Consider the following 13,727-nt stretch of genomic DNA (forward strand, 5'->3'; position numbering starts at 1 on the left):
GTGTTATTCGACCAAATGGAGGCGCAGTTCATTCACAGTTTGGCGTAGAGATGAGACTTGGTATCGGGATATTTTCAGATCTATTTTTATATCTATATATATTTTTTATTTTTCTATTTTAATATAATTTAGACTGAAGATTAAGTTAGTTAGTCCTACTAGATACAAAATGTTCTGACTTAAACGGACATCCTAGGACTAAATGCTTGCACCCAAAACCCACACCAAAAGTTGGGGACTTTCTGACTTAGTACACTTAAATGTTTTAATTCAATTATCCACAGTAACAAATTTGAGGTCTAAAAAAATCAGGATGCGTGTGCTCCAAAATATTATATTTCAAGCCAACATAAAAAGTACATTAAACAATTAAATAAAGAGTGGTGACTTTTTCTAAACAAGAAATTATCTTCCTACATACACTACACTTCCTATACTACATTACAATGTGACATAGAAAACATTTATATACAAACTTAATACAACTATCTATTGTGGGTTAAGCTAACTCTTTAGACTCACATGGATTAGATATCACAATAAAAAGCCAAACAAACACATCTAGTGATAAGATGATCCAGAGTTCCTCACAGAAGTAATCTTGTTCTCCCATTGTGCAGACTGACACTGTGCAGAGAAAAAAGAGAGGCCATCAAATCCTGACACCCCTCCCAGAGGTTTAGCTTGCCTCCCTCCGCCCACTGTCTCCACCCATATCACCTCCTCCTCTGTGGAAAGAACAGAAGAGAGCGCTTAATTATAACCAGACAACTTTTAGATGACTTGGAGCAGTTCAGCCATGGACTTTTTCTCTTCAGCTCTCTGTAGACTTTAACCAACAGAGCACATTTTGGAAAGGTAATCCTGAATCGGACATGAGATACTAAACCTGCTGGGACTCTGCTCTGCTCTCTTGTTTGGAGGTGAGAACCTGTTGGGGCAGGTTTGAGTACTTGTTGTGTCAGAGCTAATAATTATGCTGTGTGAGTGTTGGTCTGTTCTTGTTTGGTAGGCCTTTCTACTTTAAAGGGCGGCTAGGGTGGAGATATATTTGAATGTGTCATCTGCTTTGATTGAGTTAAAAAGCATAACTCGGCTACCTCAGGGCATAAACAAATGCAAACAAACTAGTGAAAGCATTTAACTCTATTACATGCGTTACGCTTGCATTGCACTGTTGTGTGTGGTCATGCACCTCTGTTTCTTTTTTACAACTGAGGGAGTGGAAGACAAGAGGCAGACACAATGTGAACAGAGTTTTAGTTTAAGTGTATCGCTTTTCAATTGATTGATTTAAATTGATTATTGTTTTCTTTAATAAATAGGATTTGTTTTGATTTTTTCAGACCATCAACACTGAACATCCTGGCATCATTCAACACCCGTTACAAGAACAAGGTTAACAACTAAAAAGACATGAGGTAAGCACAGAATTGCTTTTAGCATCCTGATTGTACTCTTTATTTTTACTACTTCAACTTCAACTTCAACTTTAACTTTATTGTCCCCTGAGGGAAATTTGCTTTGCAGGCAGGTAAAAAACATAAAACATAGAAAGCACAATCAATCAAATTTAGATACAACACTGAAATGGATAAGGACAACTGAAGGCCGTACCATCATTACATTGTTGAGAAATAAATGCAAAATAATTTAGTTGTGTAATGGCTTGTGTATGAATGAATTTTTCATCCTGTTGGATTTCCTTTGGCAATCTAAATCTACTGTCAACCTATTCCATGAAAAGACCCAAACTGATGATGTGTTAGTTAGTCTCTCAATGTTTTACTACTAAAGCTACTCTCAGCACTGAATATTTTCATCTTTTCTCAGTTGCTGGTTTATTAGGTACATGTAGGTAAACCTAATGCAGTCTAGTACAATTGCCCGACAATGAATCCCTCCTTTATGAGGGTTATACGGTTTCTGATTCTGTAGTTTGTGCTTGTTACGCGTGACTGCAGCTTTACCAAACTCACACTTGGCAAGGTTAAGGGTCAACGATGCCAAGTGTGAGTTTGGTAACGCGACCGTCACTTACCCAGGGAAACAGGTTGGTCATGGACAGGTACGGCCAGTTGATGCAAAGATTGCAGTATTAATGTATTGTTGTTAATCCCCTCATCCCCTAAACACATTCGGGGAACGTAACAGTGCTGCAGTTCAACTGTGTTGCAACAGAAAGGTGTTTCTGTGACATTTCACACACATGAAGGTCTATTTTTACCTTTAAATTAGGTGTGCTGCAGCTGATTCTGATTCTGATTCTAACTTCAGTGTGTTTGAATACTTTTGGATAAAGTTTTATGGCACAAATAAATTAGCTATGTCAAGGTTTGACTACAAAGTTAATACTTTTAAGAAGCAATGAATTGTTGGTTTTGGTCTTTTTATTCATAACATTAAAAGAAATATACAATACAACCAGGAACATCCTTAATGCCTGAGTGTGTCAAACATAGGAACGTGGTTTAACGTTATGCAGTCATGTCTCACAGGGTGCAAACTTACTCAAGGGCGCAAATTCTACAGGAGTTTCAATTTCGATGCCAGACTCTTGCAGCCAATGACAACCAAGGCTTTAAACAGGAGTTCGAGGTAACTATAACGTTTGATAATTGAACATGGATAGCGATTTGTGATGCTAGAATCGTCTCTCATGTGTGCTTCGCCTTTGTTAAGGAGTTAAATGATGTTGGGAAAGACCTCCCCACCAGAGCGGGGGACCTGGAGGCCAACAGAGAGAAGAACAGATACCCCTACATACTGCCATGTGAGCGCAAAACATCATACTAGAAAAGATTGCAGCATAAATGTGTGGCAATGCATGAGACTTTTTATACGTCTGTTTTCCATTTTCTGACCACGTCTGGTTGCAGATGACCACTGTCGAGTCAGGCTGTCCGTTCAAAACTCCTTACCACACAGCGACTACATCAACGCAAGCTTTGTGCCAGTAAGAACTCATTCACTTCCTCATACAAATTTGTCATGTCTTCCTGCTGCACTACCCGTCAACTGCATATGTTAATGATGTGTGTCTGCATTCAGGGGGGAGGATCAGAAAGAGACTTCATCTGCACTCAGGGTCCTTTGCGCAACACCATGGCTGACTTCTGGAGGATGGTGTGGGAGCAAAATGTCCAGATAATCGTCATGGTGACCGCTCTGAAAAACAAGGACACAGTAAGAAAGACACGTTCAATTATGTGTGTGTCAGTGTTGGTTGGTTGGTGCTATGTTATGTCTTTACCTCTGAATGTTCCAATGAAAAATATTTCATTCACATTTTTGGGCAAATTTTTTTCCTGTCAAGAGTTCGATATGTCGCTATAGCCAGTGTCTGAAAAAATCACATGACATTTTTTTCCATCACCCAGCAGTGGTTGCTCTGCCAGAGAGAGTAGGCGGAGCTAAGCGGCTGCTTTTCCGGTCTCTGCAAGTGTTGCGAGTAAACAGTAATCTACTATGGCTGAACAAACAAAGAAAAGAACGATGACTACAGATACAACTTCAACAATAAGTGAAAATCCAAAGAAAAAGAAACAAACTCGACGCTCAGATGAAGGCAAACTGTCTGAAAAGGAAAGCGACCGTCAACGAGGAAAATTTAGAGTTACAACCGGAGCCAACCGTGGACGTCTGGTTAAATTGGGAAGTGTCCTCCCGCAATGATGTTTATCACCATTAGGTGCCACCAAAGACAACAAAACTGAAATCTCCGAGATTATATCTAGATATAAGATGGCATTGACAAGCAATATTGTCCACGGGCATCTGTTAAGAAAACACGTGTTTTTTTGTTGTACTGTTTTGCCATTAAGTGATGGCTTCATAGTGGGTTCAATGCCAGACTGTAGGCAGACAAAAAGTAGTCCACAACTTTAAGTCTTTGTCAGGTATAAACAAACACAATATATTGTGTTAATTAGTGAGCTTAAAGGGTGGTATGATGAGGTTATTGTTGTGTTTCCACAGAGCTACTGGTCTGCCCCAATTTCCACTCTTTATGCTAAGCTAAGCTAGCCAGTTCATGGTGGCAACCTGATATTTACCTTACACAGAGAAGTATCAATCTTCTCAAACTTTAAGCAGGAAAGAACTGCAGTCTTTTTAATAATAATGTGTTTATTTCTGTGTGTGCAGGTGTGGTGTGATAAGTATTGGCCTCTGGAACAAGGGACGGTTTATCATGGACTGATCCAAGTGACAACTGTGACCCGTAAAAAAGGTCCAGGTTATTTTGTCACCAGCATCAACCTCAGACAGGTGAGCCAAACCCACATCTGTCATTCCCTTTGGTTTCTTTATTCAGCTACTGCTGTTCTGTGTGCACTGCCAGACCGCCAAACAATCAAAGAAGTTGTTGTGGTTGGATTAAAGGAAAGGGTTTGTGTTTCAGAGAGACTGCCCGACAGACAGGATAATCACACACTACTATTACCCTGCCTGGCCGGACCGGGGCGTCCCTAAAGACTCATCCTCCCTCTGTGACTTTACTGAGCATGTGCGGCAGCATTTGCAAGCCATTCCACGCTTGGGGCCGGCTGTGGTGCACTGCAGGTTTGACCTCTGAACTTTACCCTCTCCTTCAGGAATTCACATTACCTGCTTATAAAAAAGTGCCCCTTTCAGTATTCATCCTGCAGAGTTTTTAGAGGTTAACCAATCACATGTTGCATCTGTATGTGTTTCAGTGCAGGCGTTGGGCGTTCGGGGACATTTGTGACTCTGTTATGGCTGATGCAGCTGTGTGCAAGGGGCATCCAGCCTGATATCAGGGCCGCTGTGGAGGACCTACGGTTACATCGAACGTGGATGGTCCAGAATCTGGTCAGTCCAGAGTAGAGAATGAGTTGCTGTGGTAGAGGAAGTTTGAAATCTTAACTTCAATATACTTTAAGGAATTTGAAACTGATGAAATTGTATGACCTAAATAAGCAAACCAGATCAACAGCCATGTGATAACTTTAATGCCTGTCAGCGCTCTCACCAGGTCAGATTCCAACAAGTTAAGTCACAACGTGCAGACTGACAGAGCCTCTGTGTACAATTCCTTGGCAAAGGTTCAGTGAGAAGTTGGGATGTTAAAGCACGAGGACATTTTAACCCTAAAAAAAAATACTTCACACAAATGGGACAGATGATAAGAAAAGTAAAGCTGCTTTATCCACAGGGGTGCCAAAATGGACACAAAATATAAGTTCCTTCAGCTGCTTTAGGTAAAAATAGAAAGTCCTGGGTGAAACCTTTTTTACATGTAAAATTCTAGTATCCATTATACAGAATAGTTTGACATTTTCAGCATATTCTCTTTCTTCTAGAGAGTTTGAAATCTGTGTGCTAAGTATAAAGCTAAAGCTAGCTTAGCCTATCATTAGCATTAGACACAGAGAGAAACAGCTCTTTCTGTTTCCATGGATAGCTTAGCTTACTATAGCATCATATCTTACTTTTTAGACATATTGAGTTGGCAGTAAAGCGCCATACCACCATAGCATAATACTAAGTGTATATCCCAGCCTACCTGGTCTTATAACTATGCGTAAAAAAATAAAAGATACTTCATATGTAGTTCAATTGACTGCATTCTTGCTTAGGTTGTTGTTTCAGATGTATTTGGATGCATACCTGAAATTGGCGGACACAAATTGTATTGCTTACTTACTCATGAATCCATCATCTCCACGCTCGTTAAAACTGTGTGCTCTAGCATATTGTATGAATAATAGGCAGCGTCCTCATTACATGCTCATCCCATTGTGTGTACACAGGAGCAGTACATATTTGTTTACCAGTGTCTGCTACGCTGGCTCAATGGAGGAACCTCAGCAAGGTGAGAATAACAGAAATACGCTCCCAGTGAGCAGCAACACACAGCAGATTCACTTTCAGCATTGGCAGCGCGTATTATTAGACTTGATTTTAATTAGGTGTCTTGTCCTTCCCGGCAGCCCACAAACTCAAGGAGAACGATCCCAAAGCTCCTCTGGACGCGGAGGACGAGAGGGGAGGAGGAGACATCACCATCATCGACAGATACCCCCGTCAGACCAGCCACAGATTACAATGCAGCAGATTTTACACCCTGGGAACCTACTGAGGAGGCTACTGCCTTCATCATCAGTGTTTAAGACTGGCTCACACAACTCCTGAAGCTATATAAACAATAGAAGCATGAAACTGGGTTAAATAAACACTAAAAATGCCCTCATATCTGTACCCGAACAGGAAGGACTAAAGGTGCAGCAATAATGCTCTGTGTGCTGTGAGGACAGGCCCTGCAGGTAGAAGACTGGCCTATCAGCATGCAAATACACGCTGGAAAAAGCACAGACGCAGCACTTCCCTTTGTTACAGCGCGAAAGATAAAGGAAAAAACCTGCGAGTCCGGTCAATCCTGTTCCTCTACTATGAATCACTTACCTTGAGATTCATGGGAACAGTGACGAGGCTGCCGTCTGTGCATAAAGTTAAATTCTGAGGAATCACACAAGCATGCCGACGGGTCCCTTAGAACAGAAAAACACTCTACATGCCTCCTGTGTACAGGTGGATCAATTTGTTTGTATAATGCATGTTTTTGTGTCTTTGTTTGCCTCAACTGGTGATGAAGTGATTATTTGAGATGACTTTTATTCAGGTTTTCTGAAAAACTCATTGTGCACCATTTTATATCACACAACGCAGGCTATCAGTACGTAAAGATGCATGTGCAGAATTGATAGCAGACCTGCTACAAAGGCAGACACATGGTATAGTGGCTGTACAAAAAAGGTCATGTTTCAAAAACACACAGGCACTGCCATTCTCCTTTGATGACTGAAACCTATTACAGTACATGAAGGAGCTATGAGTATAATACATTATAGAACATTAAGGGCTAACCCACTTTTTAGAGTCTTTCATCTGTCTGGTAATAAACATGTATGATACAATAGATCCCTCGTCCGGAGTGTTTTTGGGGTCAGTGATGGTCGGAAAGAGAGAGAGGAGGATCAAGCAGCAGTTCGGCATCCTCTGTCCTCCCTCTGCCACGTCTCCACCATGTGGCAAGTGCTTGTGGCTGCATGTCACTGTATTGCAATAAAGTCCGTGTCCTGATGTGGTTTTATGCCGCTGAGCTAGTCCAACAGGGGGCGCTACAGCCCAAGTAGCATTTACTAACAAGCAAAGTCATCTCCAGAGTTCGTTGTGTGCGGTTTCTGCTCAACGCCGACGAGAGTGAAGTACAAAGAATAAGGGAGAATTCACACGATAGCCTATTTTTGGCTACATAAAAGGAGTCTTAATACCACCGAGGTATTCTGAGACTTAACAGTGACAAAAGGCAGATGAGGGAAAGTAGAGCAGTGTCTAGGAAAAGCAGCATAGCGCAGGCCAACCCCAGTGAAAATATATATGAAATATATTACAGATTAAAACAAAACAGGACAGAAAAGAAACAAGTGTTCCTGACTATTGGTGAGGGGAACCAACAGTTAAAACAACATTTAAATTAGAGTTCAGGTCCAATAAAAAAGATTAGACACTACATCCTTTGGCCAAAAGAACAGAAGAAGAAAAACTTAACGGTTAACAGATTGCCTTAATAAGACAAACTAATATCTGTATTGGTTGTGTATGTACAGTCCATGTGTAAGATATGCTGACACATAATGAATATAAACATATACATGCCACCCTTAAAGACCACAAGGGGGTGTCAGAGAATAGAAAACTACTGATAATGAGCAATCAAAGGCTGGGTGACGAGTAAGAGGAAGAGTCTAGTCCATGTATTGTTCTCCTCTAGTCCAACTAGTGCACACTCTCCGACATGTTAATGGCTTCCTGGATTTCACGGACGACGAGGATGCGGGCGAGCATCTGTTCCAGCTGTTCTTTTGGGATGGGTTGAGTCGAGTACCAGATGGGGCTGTTTGGAGCCACCACGGGCTCAGGAGTCAGGTAGAAGGTGTCATTTCGACCTTTAGCACTCTGCGGACTGAGAGGGGAACAGAGGACACAGTGTGAGCCGATTTCAGGATCCACTTATTTACCAGATGTCAACGTTACAGCTTTGCGTCATCACCGCATACAATAAAGTTTTATTAAAAAATGTTCTCTGCAGCGGTGGGTGGGGATTAGTGGGAAGGTTTAATGCCAGAGTGGATGCCTGTGTCTGCTCAGGAAAAGTTTTTACAATCTGGAAAGAATTACCAACAGAAATCTAACTGAATCCAGATACACAACAAAGTGAAGAAAACAATGTCTTCTAAAAAGTGCATTCCATTTTATTTTATTTAACCCTTATTTTACCAGGTAAGTATGAATTAGCTCATTGTCAAGGGAGACCTGGCCAATACACCGCACACCAGTGCGACCAATATACCAGTATGAAATGCAGAGAAAAGTATTTTATTGCGTTGGGGTATTTTACCCAGACGGTGGCGCTATAATCGAGCTAAAGCTTCACCTTAGACATGTGCTGTCATGATCGCCAGTGCAGCTGCCATCCTCACAATAATCAACGTTACAGTAGGCTGGGCTGAACTACAGCACCGGTAGCTAGCAGGATTGCAAACTCAACATGGCGAAAACAGATGGTAGGCTGTGATTTGTGTGCTTTTTGAAGGTGTTTCAACATAAAATAAATTGAAATAGTGTTAATAACTTGTATACATGTTTTACTAATAAAAAGCTATAGAAAACTTTTTCGCTCTGGGGAACATACTGCGTCTTATATTGCGGATTTTACGCTACTATTTTAATTTTAAGCTAGTTGTACTCAACATTACCAAGGTGTATTGCTGCATGTCCAATGGGGTATATGCTTTCATTGTATTTCTGCTTCTGTAGTGCATTGTAGTTCTACGATACTGACAGCTGTATATTTAAATTCACTGTACATGTAAAAAGCTACTAACTCTAATTGCAGCACATGAGTTTCAAGGTCAGTATTAACAATGTGAAACTGGATCATCCCTACCAAATAAAATACAAATTTAATTTTAGTTTTTAGTTTAGTTAAATTTCCAAACAGAATGTTAGAAACCTGGAAAATCTGCAGATTACAATGCGTCAGAATCCAGGACGTTTCGACTGACAACAGTCAAAAACAATGTTTAACTTAGAAACCAAAAAATCCTCACATTGGAAAACTGAGAAATAGTGAATCTGTGGCATTTTGAACTGAAACAGTTACAATATATTAACACTGATTTTTCTGAAGTCTTTTCTCCGTATTCACAAGCTGTGAAGGACACTGACATATTTTATAGACAGCAAAGGGCAAAAGAGTCAGTTGCCTTTATTTCTCGTCATATTGTTGAAGACATAAAAATCATTCAGCGTTTTTGAGAGGAGAAAAGGGAAGAGTTTTTATACAGAACTCATGTTTCTTTAGTTGCCTAGCAACAATGTTCTGTCAAGTTTAACCACTTGAACACTGAGGGCAGCCTGTACTCCACACCCCATGTCAATAACATGAACACAAGAGTTTTATTTATAAAAGGTGGCAGCAGCACCTCAAAGGGGAAACTCTTGACTCGCGTTTAAAAAAAGATTTAAGATTAGTATTTCAAGACAAAAACACGATGGCTTCATATTTACCATTTGAAGAGGTAGAAATCGTAGAGTTTGATGGGGCATCGCAGCGGGTTCTCTGGGTCCTCCAGCTGCTCTGAGTACATGTCATCTGTAACTGAACGTAATAAAAGACACCAAATTAGTATTAAAAAAAAAAAGTCCCTTAAATGGGGTTTTTCCTTTCAGACAAATCAGCACAAATCTAATGTATGTGCACTCTCACCTTTCTGTCCTATGAACCTCTCTGTTGACTTTAGGTATCGGATGCTGGTGCTCTTGTCTTTGGGGTTGTTGGGGCTCTTCCTGGTGTGTCTCAGCACCTTAGAAAAGGCCACTTTTAGATGCTGATCCACTGTCTTCAGCTGGAAATACCTGTTGACACATAACATACATTCACTGATTTAGTCTGATGGCTGATTGTTAGCCATATGGAGGCAAAGGGGAGATAAAGAGTGTCTTCTTTAGATATGTATGTTAACATGTGGGTTGGGAAGTATCTGCCATCTAGATGAAGATATGGGCGTCTTTTAGGGGGTATAAAACAACAAGAAGTACAACATTCATTTGTGATACTGAAGTAAACACTGCATGACGGGAAATGTTGAAACTCACTTGGTGTTGAAGAACATTAAAGTTGTTAGCAGCGTTGAGGGAGAGTGGGCTCCCAGCTGTTTACATTCCCACAGCATCTCCTCGGTCACATGGCTGGGGATAACGTAACCTGGTAAAGAGAAGAGTTTATTAAATAAAAACAATAATGCAACAACAATCTACTTCTCCCAGGTTTTATGCACCCTACAACTTTTGTCCTCACCTAGCGGATGAATAGATGGTCTCCAAGGATCCAAGATCTGATGCAGACTGTGAGCGAAGCGCGTGTAGTACTGATCCGAGAAAACGTCATCCACACGACCGTTATCAAACAGATACTGCAGGAAAAATGGAGAAAGAAACATGAAGTCAAAAATTGTTCCTTCATCTGAACCAAGTACCAACAGAGCTGGAATGGATGATGAGCGCAGAGTGTGTGTGAATGGTGAGCTCACCTTTTGTATGCACAGAAATACATAGTAAAGAACATCAGACTCATATGACTCCGCTTCCAGCCCTCGAGCCTCCGTTGTCATCAAAGAGAGACCCATGCAGAGCTCGGCTACCGCACACGACACCAAGTCTTCCTGGAAACGCAGTGCCTGACGTCCTAAGATCCACAAACACATATCAGTGATTAGACAGATAAAAACAGGGTAGCAAGGATAAAGTATTGTTTTAGAACTATAATAATCATGTTGTACACTTACGGCCGATTGGTGCTAGTTTAGTTGTGTCTGATTTGTCCAGCTCTGCATTTTTCCGCTGAGCCCAAAGCCGCCACACGTCCAGCCCCTCCTCTGGCTTCAGAGTGGCAGGCAGCAGCAGCTCCTGTACCTGGACGTGCTGCTGGACTTGTCCATCTACCTCTGCTACCACTGTCTGACCCTGCAAACACACAAACACAATGTTACCTCATGCAAACAAGTATGTACACTCTATATGTATATCTAGCTAAAATGAATGACAACAACTGTGTTATTACCTGCAGCTGTTCCTGGCCTGTCAGCCCCTGCGTGTGTAGCACCTGCTGCTGTGGATCCCAGATAAGAGACTGTGTGGCGTTGGAGTAGCCCTGCACTGCCACGGGGATGTGGATGTTTCCGTTCATCAGCTGGGCAGGGAACAGTGTGTTTGCTGCCAGTGTGTGCACCACCTCCTCCTGGCCACCCATTACTCCAGAGCTTGTTATGCTGGAAACGGCCTGCGCTGTCTGACTCTGGCTGGCCGGGACTTTAAGCTTGTCGTTTTCAATAGTAACTTGTGTTGGCATTGTGGTCATTGTTGTAGTGTTTGCCCCTGCGACCTGCACTGTTCCGTAGGCCTCCTGGGGGATGGCGATGTGTGTGACCTGCTCGCGGCCTCCGGAGCCAGCAGGAGCAGAATAGACAGGGATTGTCCAGGTCTCCCCTGTGGGGCTTGTGATAGTGCCTGTAGCACTATAAAGGTGGGAGCTGTCCACAGTTAGGAGGTCTGGCCGCAGGGACACGTAACTTTGCTGCTGACCCTGTCCCTGAGGGATAGCCAGGACTGTGGCCACTTGCTGCCCAGGCAGGGCATAGGACACAGTGATGGGCATGTCAACCTTCCGCTTTTTGGCTGGCTGGAGGACGCCTGCTCCCTGTGATGTGGCAACAGTAGTTCCCAGTACCCTCCTCTCTGTGTTGTCCTGCTGCTGGGTGGGAGAGAGGGCACCCACCGTCTGGATTTGGATCTGTTGTCCTCCTGCAACAGCTGCCACCAACTGGGCTTGCAGCTACAACACATGGGAAGCAGATGATAACTTATAAGTAAAATTCAAACTCCACAAAATTTGCAATTCTGCCACACACTGATGCTGCACACATTGGTACCTGTTGGTGCTGTTCCTCTGTGAGTTCCCCTGGCTGAATCAGCTGTGCAGTGGTCACACCTTGAAGCTGTTGATGGGAGCCAGAGGGCACTTGGAGAACTTGACCCAGCATTTGACCTTGCTGCTGACCCTGGATCTGCACCTGACAATATTATTTAAAGTTTTATTTTACTGCCACACTAGCACCTCAAAAGAGAAGCCCTTGACTGTCATCATGAATTGACAGCCTTAACCTTTGCCAGAGTGAAAGACACAACATGGTAGCGCATAGTAGCAATTGGAATAATGTAGGCCAAATTAAGTGGAACACCGTTTTAATGATAAAAATGTAAAAATGTGCTAAAAAAGGTGCAAACCTGCACTATCTGTTGCTCTGTAGTCTGTTGCTGCTGTTGAGACGTCGACTCCTGTATCTGTATCTGTTGCTGTTGCGGCTGCACCTGCACCTGAACCTGCACCAGAACACAGTGTCTGTCAGAGGATAGCCCTCTCTCACAGATAGCTTTGTGACCATTTAGTTCACAGCCTTACCGGACAAGCAAGTTCCAACAGCGACCCCGCCACCTCTGTGCTGTCTGTGTAGATGCAGTTAGCCTCTTGTTGGTAGACCATAGTGGTGGTAGTGGTTGCAGTGTCTCCGCTTTGCTGGCTGAACTCCTGCAGGGCATCTGGACCCTTGCTGGCCAAGGATTCAAGGAACTCTTTCATGCGATGCTGAGGGATGCTCCGAGCTTTCTGCCTCACAAGCTCCTCGTAGGAGCCTGTACCATCCAGGGAGTTATTCATTGCTGCCAACAGTGTCTTCTCTATATTAAGGGGGATCTGAGGGAAAGTGGGATTTCAAAGTTAAAATAAATAAATTTAAATGCATGCTAACTTAAGTAACAGTCTATATCTGAAACAATAACAAATAACAAACAATAACAATAACAAAGACGATAGAAGACATATCTGATCTCACGACAAAAACACACAAAGCTGCACTGACATCAGTTAAATATTTAGGTATTTACAAACTGGACCGCTGATCACTGTACAGTGGCAGCACAGAGAGCTGATTATAGGAAAGGGTTAATTCTAGCAGTGTTTCAAGCAGGGACAAAAGCGCGGCCACTTTCCAAATCCGATGCAGTATTCAAAGCTGCGATGGGAACTGCTGCATAATGAAAACATGCAGGTTGTACACAACTGCTAAGTTAAGATAATGTGCCTGGTGCAATGGCTCTATAACAGCTAATCTAACAGCTGATTACACAACAAGCTAGGATAGCCAGGTACACAGCTAACTAGCCGCGTGTTGTTTGCAAATAATACCAAGACACCGTTTAGTTTTGCAGAAGTGCAACAGCGGGATCGTGTGCAGAAAACACAATATCTAGGAACGATTTGTACACAAACAGAAAACACTGTTACTAGGGGTAACGCTCTCTTCTGTCAGTGACGTTAAAAATACTGTTATCTCCAAAGCTAGAAGGCTAGCATTAGCAGGCGCGTGAGCTAACTCTCTTCACCAACCGGGCCGGGGCTGGAGCCGCCCAAGAGCGGTTTTACACCCTCGAAACGTAGCCCCTCCTCAAACGAGCACGGAAGCGAATTGCTACTGACCTGTCTAAGAAGCTGGTTTATTCTTTATTTTCCGTGGTTTTCGTCAGATGGCTAGCTAGTAGTTTTTCTTTTTCTTAACCACTCATATTTCGTTGGGCGCCATCTTACA

General features: G+C 42.5%; 2 protein-coding genes across 4 annotated transcripts; one reads left to right on the forward strand and one right to left on the reverse strand.

The window, feature by feature from the left end:
• The first annotated feature begins 758 nt into the window (after positions 1 to 758).
• On the forward strand, positions 759 to 6,930 carry LOC138590113 (receptor-type tyrosine-protein phosphatase V-like). 3 transcript variants are annotated; one of them, XM_069660670.1, is made up of 11 exons: positions 759 to 923; positions 1,347 to 1,421; positions 2,486 to 2,598; positions 2,683 to 2,773; positions 2,880 to 2,956; positions 3,052 to 3,186; positions 4,147 to 4,269; positions 4,403 to 4,563; positions 4,698 to 4,833; positions 5,775 to 5,836; positions 5,955 to 6,930. In XM_069660670.1, exons 3-11 carry the CDS (start codon positions 2,488 to 2,490, stop codon positions 6,154 to 6,156), a joined length of 1,098 nt encoding a protein of 365 aa, XP_069516771.1. In that variant the 5' UTR covers positions 759 to 923; positions 1,347 to 1,421; positions 2,486 to 2,487; the 3' UTR covers positions 6,157 to 6,930. The 3 variants fall into 3 exon arrangements, with proteins under 3 accessions (XP_069516771.1, XP_069516773.1, XP_069516772.1); XM_069660672.1 differs by having other exon boundaries at positions 2,499 to 2,598; XM_069660671.1 differs by having other exon boundaries at positions 759 to 858.
• On the reverse strand, positions 6,810 to 13,721 carry LOC138590112 (transcriptional regulator QRICH1-like). The gene is made up of 12 exons (XM_069660669.1): positions 13,619 to 13,721; positions 12,545 to 12,835; positions 12,370 to 12,465; positions 12,015 to 12,155; positions 11,147 to 11,917; positions 10,872 to 11,049; positions 10,617 to 10,771; positions 10,385 to 10,499; positions 10,183 to 10,291; positions 9,794 to 9,942; positions 9,595 to 9,685; positions 6,810 to 7,987 (listed from the first exon to the last, which is right to left on the reverse strand). The coding sequence occupies exons 2-12, from the start codon at positions 12,797 to 12,799 to the stop codon at positions 7,801 to 7,803; spliced, it is 2,247 nt and encodes a 748-aa protein (XP_069516770.1). The 5' UTR covers positions 12,800 to 12,835; positions 13,619 to 13,721; the 3' UTR covers positions 6,810 to 7,800.
• Between the last annotated feature and the right edge of the window lie 6 nt (positions 13,722 to 13,727).

This window comes from Semicossyphus pulcher, unplaced genomic scaffold (assembly GCF_022749685.1).
Source record: "Semicossyphus pulcher isolate SPU_LCO1_2020_fin unplaced genomic scaffold, fSemPul1.0.p SCAF_13, whole genome shotgun sequence".
Lineage (NCBI taxonomy): Eukaryota > Metazoa > Chordata > Actinopteri > Labriformes > Labridae > Semicossyphus > Semicossyphus pulcher.